The sequence below is a fragment of the Ovis canadensis genome, chromosome 5 (assembly GCF_042477335.2).
Source record: "Ovis canadensis isolate MfBH-ARS-UI-01 breed Bighorn chromosome 5, ARS-UI_OviCan_v2, whole genome shotgun sequence".
Lineage (NCBI taxonomy): Eukaryota > Metazoa > Chordata > Mammalia > Artiodactyla > Bovidae > Ovis > Ovis canadensis.
Genome location: NC_091249.1, coordinates 54,639,544 through 54,652,190, shown reverse-complemented (window position 1 = coordinate 54,652,190; position 12,647 = coordinate 54,639,544). Strand labels below are relative to the sequence as shown.

Below are 12,647 nucleotides of genomic sequence, written 5' to 3'. Positions count from 1 at the left end.
CGAGAAACATTATATCTTGATATGGGCCAGTATCCTTGCTTATAAAAGCCCATGGACAGAGGAGCCTGGCAGGCTGCGGTCTATGGGGTCACAAAGAGTCAGACTACTGAGGGACTGAGGGAGCGTGCGCGCGCGCGCGCGCGCACACACACACACACACACACACACACGGTAGACTGACAATTCTTAACAACTTCCTATTATACCAACCATTGAATTTAATTTTCTCTTCAAGCATTACTAAAGAAGAGATAGCTATAATATGGTTATAATGCTAATAACTTCAATAATTTGACAATGGGTAATGTTAAAAACTGGGACTAAGTTTGCTGACATTTGTAGTCTGCACATTTTCCCAGCCACCTTTTCAAGGCTTCTCTGACCTCACAGTTCCTCCAACTGTAGATGAGGGGGTTCAGCACAGGAGTAAAGATAGTATAGAATGCTGACACAACCTTATCATGGTTAGCTGACCTGTAGGATTTGGGTCTCATGTAGATAAAAATGGCAGGTCCATAAAAGAGTGCCACCACAGCTAAATGGGAGGAACAGGTGGTGAAAGCCTTCTTGAGGGCTTCTTGAGAATGCAAATGGAGAACAGCAGAGAGAATAAGGCCATAGGAAGTCAGAATGAAGGAAAAGGGAATTAGGAGCATTAACACACAGCAAACGTACATGACATTTTCAAAGACTGATGTGTCAGCACAAGCCAAACACACCAACATGGGGGCCTCACAGAAGAAATGATCGATCTCGTGAGCGCTGCAAAATGGGAAGCTCAGTGTAGTGGCCACTTGCATGAGCCCATCAGCTGCCCCCAGGAACCAAGAGCCCAAAGTCATTTGAATACATAATGGCCAGTTCAGGAGTACAGGGTATCTCAGTGGGTGGCAAACAGCTACATAACGGTCATAGGACATGGCAGCTAAGAGGAAACTCTCTCCACCACCAAGCGTGAGTGAGACAAAAATCTGCAACCCACAGCCAGCAGGAGAGATGGATTTGTTCCATGTCAGGTAGGCAGCAGCCATTTTGGGCACGATGGAGGAAACCAGCATCAGGTCCATGAGGGAGAGTTGGCTCAGTAGGAAGTACATGAGCCTGTGGAGTTGGGGGTCCAGGAGAATCAAGAGAAGCATGAGGGCATTGGCCATCAAGGAAGCAATGGCCATCGTCAGAACCATCATAAATAGAAAGAGGTGGGATTTCGTGTGCTTAAAGATTCCTAGGAGAATAAAGTCTGAGGTTGCATTTCTCTTCTCCATGATTTCTGTTGGATATGACACTGGAAATGGAAAAAAAAGAAAATGTAAGGGCTTTTATTATCCAAAAATCATAGTTCAACTTCATAACTTCTGGGTATGTAGTGGATATGGGATCCAAGGACCTGATTCAAAGCCTAACTTCCTGTTTATAATGAGTCTTCTTGACCTATCATCCACTTCTCTATAGTGGAGTGTTAATTAATGTTAATATTTTAAGTAAAGTGAAAGTGAAAGTGAAGTCGCTCAGTCATGTCCGACTCTTTGAGACCCCATGGACAGTAGCCTACCAGGCTCTGCCGTCCATGGGATTTTCCAGGCAAGAATACAGGAGTGAGCTGCCATTTCCTTCTCCAGGGGATCTTCCCAACCCAGGGATCGAACCTGGGTCTCCTGCATTACAGACAGAAGCTTTACCGTCTGAGCCACCAGAGAATACTGTATTAACTAATTAAGATGATAGATTAAAATAGACCAAAAGCAGAAAATGATGTCAAGGGTTAAATAATTGTAAATAGTTACTTTGACTATACATTTTGTATTGTTATTTTATGCTCTTATTATGTGTCATGAAACCAAATTAACTTATTGAGGAAATAAACACTCACTTAAAAATTTGTCATCTATATTTTCTTAATCACAGGTAATTTTTTCTAAATTTTGGAAATTGTAACATATTCAATCTAGTGTTTTTTTTTTTAATATATAACAAGAAATTATAGTTCCTAGGACCATGAAATGGAATGGATGAATATAAGTGAAACAAAATTTCTGCATTGAAGAGAGATAATATCCTCAGTAATTGATGAAAATGTTCTTTTTTTCTTTTTCTCACTGAATCACTATTCTATTCACATGATTTTAAAATGCAGATATTCTAGTTCATTACTCTCTCCTCTGAAATCTTCAGTGTCTTCCCACAACACTTATTCTCACAAACTTATTTCTCCAGTTTACTAAGCTTGGTGACAAGCCCTAAACACCATTTCACTGCAAAGTATACTATCACAGAGACTTCACATCATCAGGTGCATATGACAGGGAAGACCGAAAGATCTTTCGTGTTAATAAATGCTCAGAGAAAATACCAATAAATATAATGAGAAGTAACATAACTAAAAGGACAAAGAAGCAATTTTAAAGCAACTTCAATACCATGAAGTGTAATTATTAACAAAATGTAAAGATACTTTGGAAGAAAAAACACTTTATTTTAAAAATACCTAAATTCAAATATGTTGCTTGTCTTTAAACATAGTTTTTAATATTCAACAAAAAAGAACCATTTTCTTGTGCTGTGTGTGCTTAGTCACTCAGTCATGTCTGACTCTTTGGGACTCCACGGACTGCAGCCCGCCAGGCACCTCTGTTCATGGGGATTCTCCAGGCAGAAATACTGGAGTGGGTTGCCATGCCCTTCTCCAGGGGATCTTCCCAACTCAGGGATTGAACTCAGGTCTCCTGCATTTCAGGTGGATTCTTTACCATCTGAGCCACCAGGGAAGACAAAACTGAAATGACTGAGATAAATGAGTACAGCTTCATTAGAAAGGATTTACATGAATCCACCACAGGTGTACATGTGATCCCAAACATCATGTCAATGCATGGCAAAACCAATACAGTATTGTAAAGTAAAATAAAGTAAAAATAAAATTTTTTTTAAAAAAAGAAAGGATTTACAGGTTGAAAGCCATTATACACAGAATACAAGTAAGAATTTTTTAGTGTTTACCATTTTTAAAGTCGATAAAGACATGTAAATTTATAAAGAGCAGAAGAGTATGCAGCTGCAAGGAACCAATAATCCCTTGTTATTAGGAGAAAAAAAATGCACAAATGTGCCACTTTAAAAAAAATGAATGTAACGTTTGCAGATCATGGCATCTAGTCCCATCACTTCATGGCAAATAGATGGGGAAACAGTGGAAATAGTGACAGATTTCATTTTTGGGAGCTCCAAAATCACTGCAGATGATGACTGCAGCCGTGAAATTAAAAGATATCTTGGAAGAAAAGTTGTGACCAACCTAGACAGCATATTAAAAAGCAGAGACATCACTTTGCCAACAAAGGTCTGCCTAGTCAAAGCTATAGTTTTTCCCGTACTCATGTATGGATGTAAGAGTTGGACTATAAAGAAAGCTGAGCACCAAAGAATTCATGTTTTTGAACTCTGGTGTTGGAGAAGACTATTGAGAGTTCCTTGGGACAGCAAGGAGATCCAACCAGCCCATCCTAAAGGTAATCAGTCCTGAATATTCACTAGAAGGACTGATACTGAAGCTGAAACTCCAATACTTTGGCCACCTGATGTGAAGAACTGGCTCATTTGAAAAGACCCTGATGCTGGGAAAGATTGAAGGTGGGAGGAGAAGGGGATGACAGAGGATGAGATGGTTGAATGGCATCACTGACTCAATGGACATGAGTTTGAGCAAGCTCTGGGAGTTGGAGATAGGCAGAGAGGCCTAGGGTGCTGCAGTCCATGGGGTCAGAGTCGAACACGACTGAGTGACTGAACTGAACTGAACTGAAGGTTTGCAGACCTCTTTATTTCTGATATGGTGAAGAAAGCATCACCAAATCTTTAGAGATGTAACAATTTCTAAGCCTGTTGTCTAGAATTTGTCCACTTATTTATTATTACAGAGGGAGGTAGTGATGCTGCTTTCTATTCTAAAGAGTTTGATTTTGTGAATATCTTAATTCTGTAAAAATCATATGGCCATCATAGCCCACCTCTTGCAAAGAAATCATGACATCATACACACTAGCAGTCTCTGTAAAACACCTGCAGAAAAGCAGTGCTAATGGCTTATTAAATCACTATTTGAACCACAAGAACATTCACATTTGAACAGACATAAAACACATATTAACACCAGTATCTTTTGGAGATTTGTTTAAGCATCAGATACCAGAAAAAATAGATATTCTACTTTACCCAATCAAGGCATTGTTAAACCTTGTGAGTCCAAATAACCTCTGTCTAGTATATGCAGTCCCTTGTTGTATATACTATTTAAAATATCTTTCTCCTATTTTTGCCATGAACCTTGAATTCAGACCCCTTCTGCCTTCATTATAAATTTAAGTTACACTTGGGTTCATCTTACTGATGATGAACAAAGATCCCAAGACCTGGAAAATAAGTCCTGGTTTAAGAATCATTCTGTCATTTTCTACATATGTGATAGATCAGTCAACTTTGTTTTGTTTGTTTACTTATGCTTAAAATTATAAGCCTCCTAAACAGATTACTCAGATAATTAAAAGAAGACATTTTGTACATGACAGATTTTTGAAATAATTTCCCAAGTCATTTTGCAGATAAAATTTTAAATTTTAATTTAATTCATCATTCAGGATCATTTGCTTCCAATTAAAAAAAAATTCACATAAACAGGAGCTAGAAAATCTTAGTATAATACATTGATTTGATAAATTGACTGAATGCTCTGGCAAATTGAAGGTGACATTCAAAGGCGAAACATAAATGACAGAGATACACACATACACATGCATGCAGGCATGTATGTGTTTAAATTAAATAAGAGTAAAACTTGGAACTATTACTGTTTATAATGAAAAAATAGTAAAAGTACATAAATCTGCTATATTTGTTTATTGTTTTAATAAATTACACTGCTCAGAATTCAATATGGTAATTTAATAAAAATGTCAGCTTAAATGTATTACATAATTCTTTCAGTTATATAGACAAGCAGCTTCATCTTTTTTTCCTAAATATCATACAAATTATGTTTAAATGAAGAATTTATGTAATTATGAATATATCAATGTATTTACTTGCTATGTGAAATGTTTAGCTGTTAAGTAAAAGGCTACATTAACTCAGCAAATTATGACTATGGACACCCCCTTATAAGTATTTCTTCATTAGGCCAGTTGTGGACAAAAGTAATTCCAGCATGTTATTAATAAATAGGGCAAAAAAATTGAAAAAAATTAAAACTATACATATTTTTTTCAGAAATGATAGAAATATTTCTCCTGCAGAAATAGATGATGTATACTTTTTTAGAAAGTTTTATTTATTTATTTTTTCAGTCTCTTATTTTTAAAATTTTTTTCACAATAAAATGTTTTATTTTTTTTTTCTACAAACTGTGGCCTGGGATTTTATTTTATTTTAATATAAATTTATTTATTTTAATTGGAGGATGTGTACTTTTTTAGGCGCACATGTATGTATCTTTCAGAGAAAGAAAAGGAGACTTTGTTTCATTTTCTTTAAAGCAACAGTATATCTTGCCCCCCACCCCTGATGTTTTATACTTATTTTGTACCCGTTATATGAAAAATATTTTATAAACTCCACTAATCTCAAAAGTATGCCCTTTCTGATGCTGTTACACAAATTGATTATAGTCTCCCCCTAGCCATACTTACTTGTAAACGCTGGTAGAGATCATTGTCATGAATTATTGGGAGTTGCCCTTTATAAACTCCTTTTCTCTTCTGCCATCCTGCACTTCACAAACAAAGTGGCTTTACAGTCACAAGATACTGATATAGTATGGTTATTTCCTTAAAACTGTCCCACACTGTTCAGTGAAAAATTACCGTATAATTAACTCAATAAACTGACTGAATTCACTGCCATTTCAAAATGACTTTTTAACTCACAGAGTGGACACAGCCCACAACTTACACATAGACAATAGGGAGGCTTTTATTTTTTATCATTTGTGGATGACATTTTACAAAATTACTATGAAATTAAAAATTCAAATGTAAAGCATCAAGTACATAGCAAATATGAATTAATTGAGACATCTTTGTCAGGTTTTGGTATTAGGGTGATGGTGGCCTCATAGAATGAGTTTGGAAGTTTACCTTCCTCTGCAATTTTCTGGAAGAGTTTGAGGAGGATAGGTGTTAGCTCTTCTCGAAATTTTTGGTAGAATTCAGCTGTGAAGCCATCTGGACCTGGGCTTTTGTTTGCTGGAAGATTTCTGATTACAGTATCAATTTCCGTGCTTGTGATGGGTCTGTTAAGATTTTCTATTTCTTCCTGGTTCAGTTTTGGAAAATTGTACTTTTCTAAGAATTTGTCCATTTCTTCCACGTTGTCCATTTTATTGGCATACAACTGCTGATAGTAGTCTCTTATGATCCTTTGTATTTCTGTGTTGTCTGTTGTGATCTCTCCATTTTCATTTCTAATTTTATTGATTTGATTTTTCTCTCTTTGCTTCTTGATGAGTCTGGCTAATGGTTTGTCAATTTTATTTATCCTTTCAAAGAACCAGCTTTTGGCTTTGTTGATTTTTGCTATGGTCTCTTTTGTTTCTTTTGCATTTATTTCTGCCCTAATTTTTAATATTTCTTTCCTTCTACTAACTCTGGGGTTCTCCAACTCTTCCTTTTCTAGTTGCTTTAGTTGTAGAGTTAGGTTATTTATTTGACTTTTTTCTTGTTTCTTGAGGTATGCCTGTATTGCTATGAACTTTCCTCTTAGCACTGCTTTTATAGTGTCCCACAGGTTTTGGGTTGTTGTGTTTTCATTTTCATTAGTTTCTATGCTTATTTTGATTTCTTTTTTGATTTCTTCTGTGATTTGTTGGTTATTCAGAAGTGTGTTGTTCAACCTCCATATGTTGGAATTTTTAATAGTTTTTCTCCTGTAATTGAGATCTAATCTTAATGCATTATGGTCAGAAAAGATGCTTGGAATGATTTCGATTTTCTTGAATTTATCAAGTTTAGATTTATGGCCCAGGATGTGATCTATCCTGGAGAAGGTTCCATGAGCACTTGAAAAAAAGGTGAAATTCGTTGTTTTGGGGTGAAATGTCCTATAGATATCAATTAGGTCTAACTGATCTAATGTATCATTTAAAGTTTGCGTTTCTTTGTTAATTTTCTGTTTAGTTGATCTGTCCATAGGTGTGAGTGGGGTATTAAAGTCTCCCACTATTATTGTGTTATTGTTGATTTCCCCTTTCATACTTGTTAGCATTTGTCTTACATATTGTGGTGCTCCTATATTGGGTGCATATATATTTATAATTGTTATATCTTCTTCTTGGATTGTCCCTTTGATCATTATGTAGTGGCCTTCTTTGTCTCTTTTCACAGCCTTTGTTTTAAAGTCTATTTTATCGGATATGAGTATTGCCACTCCTGCTTTCTTTTGGTCTCTATTCGCGTGGTATATCTTTTTCCAGCCCTTCACTTTCAGTCTGTATGTGTCCCTTGTTTTGAGGTGGGTCTCTTGTAAGCAGCATATAGAGGGGTCTTGTTTTTGTATCCATTCGGCCAGTCTTTGTCTTTTGGTTGGGGCGTTCAACCCATTTACGTTTAAGGTAATTATTGATAAGTATGATCCCGTTGCCATTTACTTTATTGTTTTGGGTTCGGGTTTATACACCCTTTTCGTGTTTCCTGTCTAGAGGATATCCTTTAGAATTTGTTGGAGAGCTGGTTTGGTGGTGCTGAATTCTCTCAGCTTTTGCTTGTCTGTAAAGCTTTTGATTTCTCCTTCGTATTTGAATGAGATCCTTGCTGGGTACAGTAATCTGGGCTGTAGGTTATTGTCTTTCATCACTTTAAGTATGTCTTGCCATTCCCTCCTGGCCTGAAGAGTTTCTATTGACAGATCAGCTGTTATCCTTATGGGAATCCCCTTGTGTGTTATTTGTTGTTTTTCCCTTGCTGCTTTTAATATTTGTTCTTTGTGTTTGATCTTTGTTAATTTGATTAATATGTGTCTTGGGGTGTTTCGCCTTGGGTTTATCCTATTTGGGACTCTCTGTGTTTCTTGGACTTGGGTGATTATTTCCTTCCCCATTTTAGGGAAGTTTTCAACTATTATCTCCTCAAGGATTTTCTCATGGTCTTTCTTTCTGTCTTCTTCTTCTGGGACTCCTATAATTCGAATGTTGGAGCGTTTCATATTGTCCTGGAGGTCTCTGAGATTGTCCTCGTTTCTTTTAATTCGTTTTTCTTGTTTCCTCTCTGATTCATTTATTTCTACCATTCTATGTTCTATTTCACTAATCCTATCTTCTGCCTCCGTTATTCTACTATTTGTTGCCTCCAGAGAGTTTCTGATCTCATTTATTGTGTTATTCATTATATTTTGACTCTTTTTTATTTCTTCTAGGTCCTTGTTAAACCTTTCTTGCATCTTCTCAATCCTTGTCTCTAGGCTATTTATCTGTGTTTCCATTTTGATTTCAAGATTTTGGATCATTTTCACTATCAATATTCGGAATTCCTTCTCCGGTAGATTCCCTACTTCTTCCTCTTTTGTTTGGTTTGGTGGGCAACTTTCCTGTTCCTTTACCTGCTGAGTATTCCTCTGTCTCTTCATCTTGGTTATATTGCTGCGTTTGGGGTGGCCTTTTTATATTCTGATAATTTGTGGAGTTCTCTTTATTATGGAGCTTCCTCACTTTGGGTGGGGTTCTATCAGTGGCTTGTCAAGGTTTCCTAGTTAGGGAGGCTTGTGTTGGAGTTTTGGTGGGTGGAGCTGGGTTTCTTCTCTCTGGAGTGCAGTGGAGTGACCCGTAATGGGTTATGAGACATCAAAGGTTTTGGGATAATCTATGACAAACCCACAGCAAACATTATCCTCAATGGTGAAAAATTGAAAGCATTTCCCCTAAAGTCAGGAACAAGACAAGGGTGTCCACTTTCACCGCTACTATTCAACATAGTTCTGGAAGTTTTGGCCACAGCAATCAGAGCAGAAAAAGAAATAAAAGGAATCCAAATTGGAAAAGAAGAAGTAAAACTCTCACTGTTTGCAGATGACATGATCCTCTACATGGAAAACCCTAAAGACTCCACCAGAAAATTACTAGACCCAATCAATGAATATAGTAAAGTTGCAGGATATAAAATCAACACACAGAAATCCCTTGCATTCCTATACACGAATAATGAGAAAGTAGAAAAAGAAATTAAGGAAACAATTCCATTCACCATTGCAACAAAAAGAATAAAATACTTAGGAATATATCTACCTAAAGAAACTAAAGACCTATACATAGAAAACTATAAAACACTGATGAAAGAAATCAAAGAGGACACTAAAAATGGAGAAATATACCATGTTCATGGATTGGAAGAATCAATATAGTGAAAATGAGTATACTACCCAAAGCAATTTACAAATTCAATGCAATCCCTATCAAGCTACCAGCCACATTTTTCACAGAACTAGAACAAATAATTTCAAGATTTGTATGGAAATACAAAAAACCTCGAATAGCCAAAGCAATCTTGAGAAAGAAGAATGGAACTGGAGGAATCAACTTGCCTGACTTCAGGCTCTACTACAAAGCCACAGTCATCAAGACAGTATGGTACTGGCACAAAGACAGACATATAGATCAATGGAACAAAATAGAAAGCCCAGAGATAAATCCACACACATATGGACACCTTATCTTTGACAAAGGAGGCAAGAATATACAATGGAGTAAAGACAATCTCTTTAACAAGTGGTGCTGGGAAAACTGGTCAACCACTTGTAAAAGAATGAAACTAGATCACTTTCTAACACCGCACACAAAAATAAACTCAAAATGGATTAAAGATCTAAATGTAAGATCAGAAACTATAAAACTCCTAGAGGAGAACATAGGAAAAACACTCTCAGACATAAATCACAGCAGGATCCTCTATGATCCACCTCCCAGAATTCTGGAAATAAAAGCAAAAATAAACAAATGGGATCTAAATAAAATTAAAAGCTTCTGCACAACAAAGGAAACTATAAGCAAGGTGAAAAGACAGCCTTCTGAATGGGAGAAAATAATAGCAAATGAAGCAACTGACAAACAACTAATCTCAAAAATATACAAGCAACTTATGCAGCTCAATTCCACAAAAATAAACGACCCAATCAAAAAATGGGCCAAAGAACTAAATAGACATTTCTCCAAAGAAGACATACGGATGGCTAACAAACACATGAAAAGATGCTCAACATCACTCATTATTAGAGAAATGCAAATCAAAACCACAATGAGGTACCACTTCACACCAGTCAGAATGACTGCGATCCAAAAATCTGCAAGCAATAAATGCTGGAGAGGGTGTGGAGAAAAGGGAACCCTCCTACACTGTTGGTGGGAATGCAAACTAGTACAGCCACTATGGAGAACAGTGTGGAGATTCCTTAAAAAATTGCAAATAGAACTCCCTTATGACCCAGCAATCCCACTGCTGGGCATACACACCGAGGAAACCAGAATTGAAAGAGACACATGTACCCCAATGTTCATCGCAGCACTGTTTATAATAGCCAGGACATGGAAACAACCTAGATGTCCATCAGCAGATGAATGTATAAGAAAGCTGTGGTACATATACACAATGGAGTATTACTCAGCCGTTAAAAAGAATTCATTTGAATCAGTTCTGATGAGATGGATGAAACTGGAGCCGATTATACAGAGTGAAGTAAGCCAGAAAGAAAAACACCAATACAGTATACTAACACATATATATGGAATTTAGGAAGATGGCAATGACGACCCTGTATGCAAGACAGGGAAAGAGACACAGATGTGTATAACGGACTTTTGGACTCAGAGGGAGAGGGAGAGGGTGGGATGATTTGGGAGAATGACATTCTAACATGTATACTATCATGTGAATTGAATCGCCAGTCTATGTCTGACGCAGGATGCAGCATGCTTGGGGCTGGTGCATGGGGATGACCCAGAAAGTTGTTATGGGGAGGGAGGTGGGAGGGGGGTTCATGTTTGGGAATGCATGCAAGAATTAAAGATTTTAAAATTTAAAAAAATAAAATAAAATAAAAAATTAAAAAAAAATAAAAAAATAAAAAACTAAAATTAAAAAAAATAAATAAAAAAAAATGAATCAATTGAGATGCCTTCTTAAAAAATGAGTAAATGATTTTCAAACTAATTAGACTCACCTCTATAGAAGAGTCACAATCCATGAAACGTGCATATATACATATTTGATGCTCGATTTTTCTGATAGGTTGGCTACAAATGTTTGTTTTTATGAGTGCTGAGGATACTGCTTTCTGCTCCTGGCTACATGCCATATTTACTTAGCAGTCCTATACGACTGCTTAAAATATCCTACACCTACAAAATGTCTTCCCTTGAGCAATGGCACTTGCAAAGGCACATCTTCTATGGCAAGGGAACACAGATAAATGTTTCTTAAGAGTAAATGATGAAATGAACTAATTTACCTCCTAGGTTTTTGTTAAAGCAAAAGAATCCTGAGTGGTAAGATGAAGCAATGTGACACTGTTTGGAACAGCAAATACAAGAAATTGTGCAAGGCAAAACTGGAATTCTGCTCCTTGAACCAAACACATGTGATTTAATTGCCTGAAATAGTTCTACAAGAATGCAAACAATATTAATACTTTAAAAAAAACTGTCCTGAGATACCGGAGTAGAAAGATTGATCTCTAAATAGTTTTAAATTTGTGATTCTCCGACTTTAGGGAATACATGAATCACCAGAAGGGCGTGTTAATTACACTTTGAGAAATATTTCCTTAGTTATACCATCTAAAGGTGAATGTTGACTCTATCCTGAACTGGATGTCAGTGCTCCATAAACTCATCAATTGCAAATTTTGTGTGTGTGCTTAAATCCTTGTGTCTATTCCTTATCCATTTCACAATCTTGCATTACTGTAATGAATAACCCCTGTCTTTCTTTTCCAGGAAATATGCATAACATTGCTTACTTGGTAGCATTATTAGAGGATTAAATCAAATAGTTGTAAACTACCTGGAAAGGTATCTGGCCCATTGTAAATGCGGTATCAGTGTTTATTGTTATCATCATTGTGATTGTTTCGAACAGGGGAAAAAAAAAATCTCTAAACTAGTGTTTCTGTTGATATTGACCCAAGCATTGTGAAAAGTTATCTATAATAGAAAATATAGCAAATGGAAAAGAGCCTGTCATTTCTGTATAATCCTGGAGCATTGTTTAAGATGCTTGTTTAAAGATTGTTTAGCTCTCCAGGTGAATGCATCTGTGTTTAACTTGCTATTTACTACTTATTTAAGGCTTAGAATTTGTGAAGTTGTGTATGAACATGTGTATTTGTGTCCAGTACAGGTGCAAATAATTTCTGTCCAGTAATGCAAGAAATCAGCCAGCTTAACTGAAAACAGAAATACTTCACCATGTAAATTTAGTGGGAAAGGATCGTTTCTTCAGGACATGCATTGTGAAACTGGATACTCATATGCCAAATAATAAGATAGAAATCTTATTTTACATCTTATACAAAAATCAACTAAAAATAGAGTAAAGGTCAAAATATAAGATGGAAAATTGTTAACTTCTAGAAGAAATTATTAGGAGAAACTTCCTTGACATTGTGTTAGTAATGAT

General features: G+C 36.2%; 1 protein-coding gene across 1 annotated transcript; it reads right to left on the bottom strand.

Annotated features, from left to right (window-relative positions):
• Positions 1-320: 320 nt before the first annotated feature.
• LOC138441590 (olfactory receptor 2T12-like) lies at positions 321-1,265 on the bottom strand. Its single transcript, XM_069592710.1, has one exon. The coding sequence runs from the start codon at positions 1,263-1,265 to the stop codon at positions 321-323; it is 945 nt and encodes a 314-aa protein (XP_069448811.1).
• Positions 1,266-12,647: the final 11,382 nt, after the last annotated feature.

What these genes read in the sequence shown, in the direction of transcription:
- LOC138441590 (XM_069592710.1), bottom strand. Translation starts at nt 1,265, where the DNA reads ATGGAGAAGAGAAATGCAACCTCAGACTTTATTCTCCTAGGAATCTTT.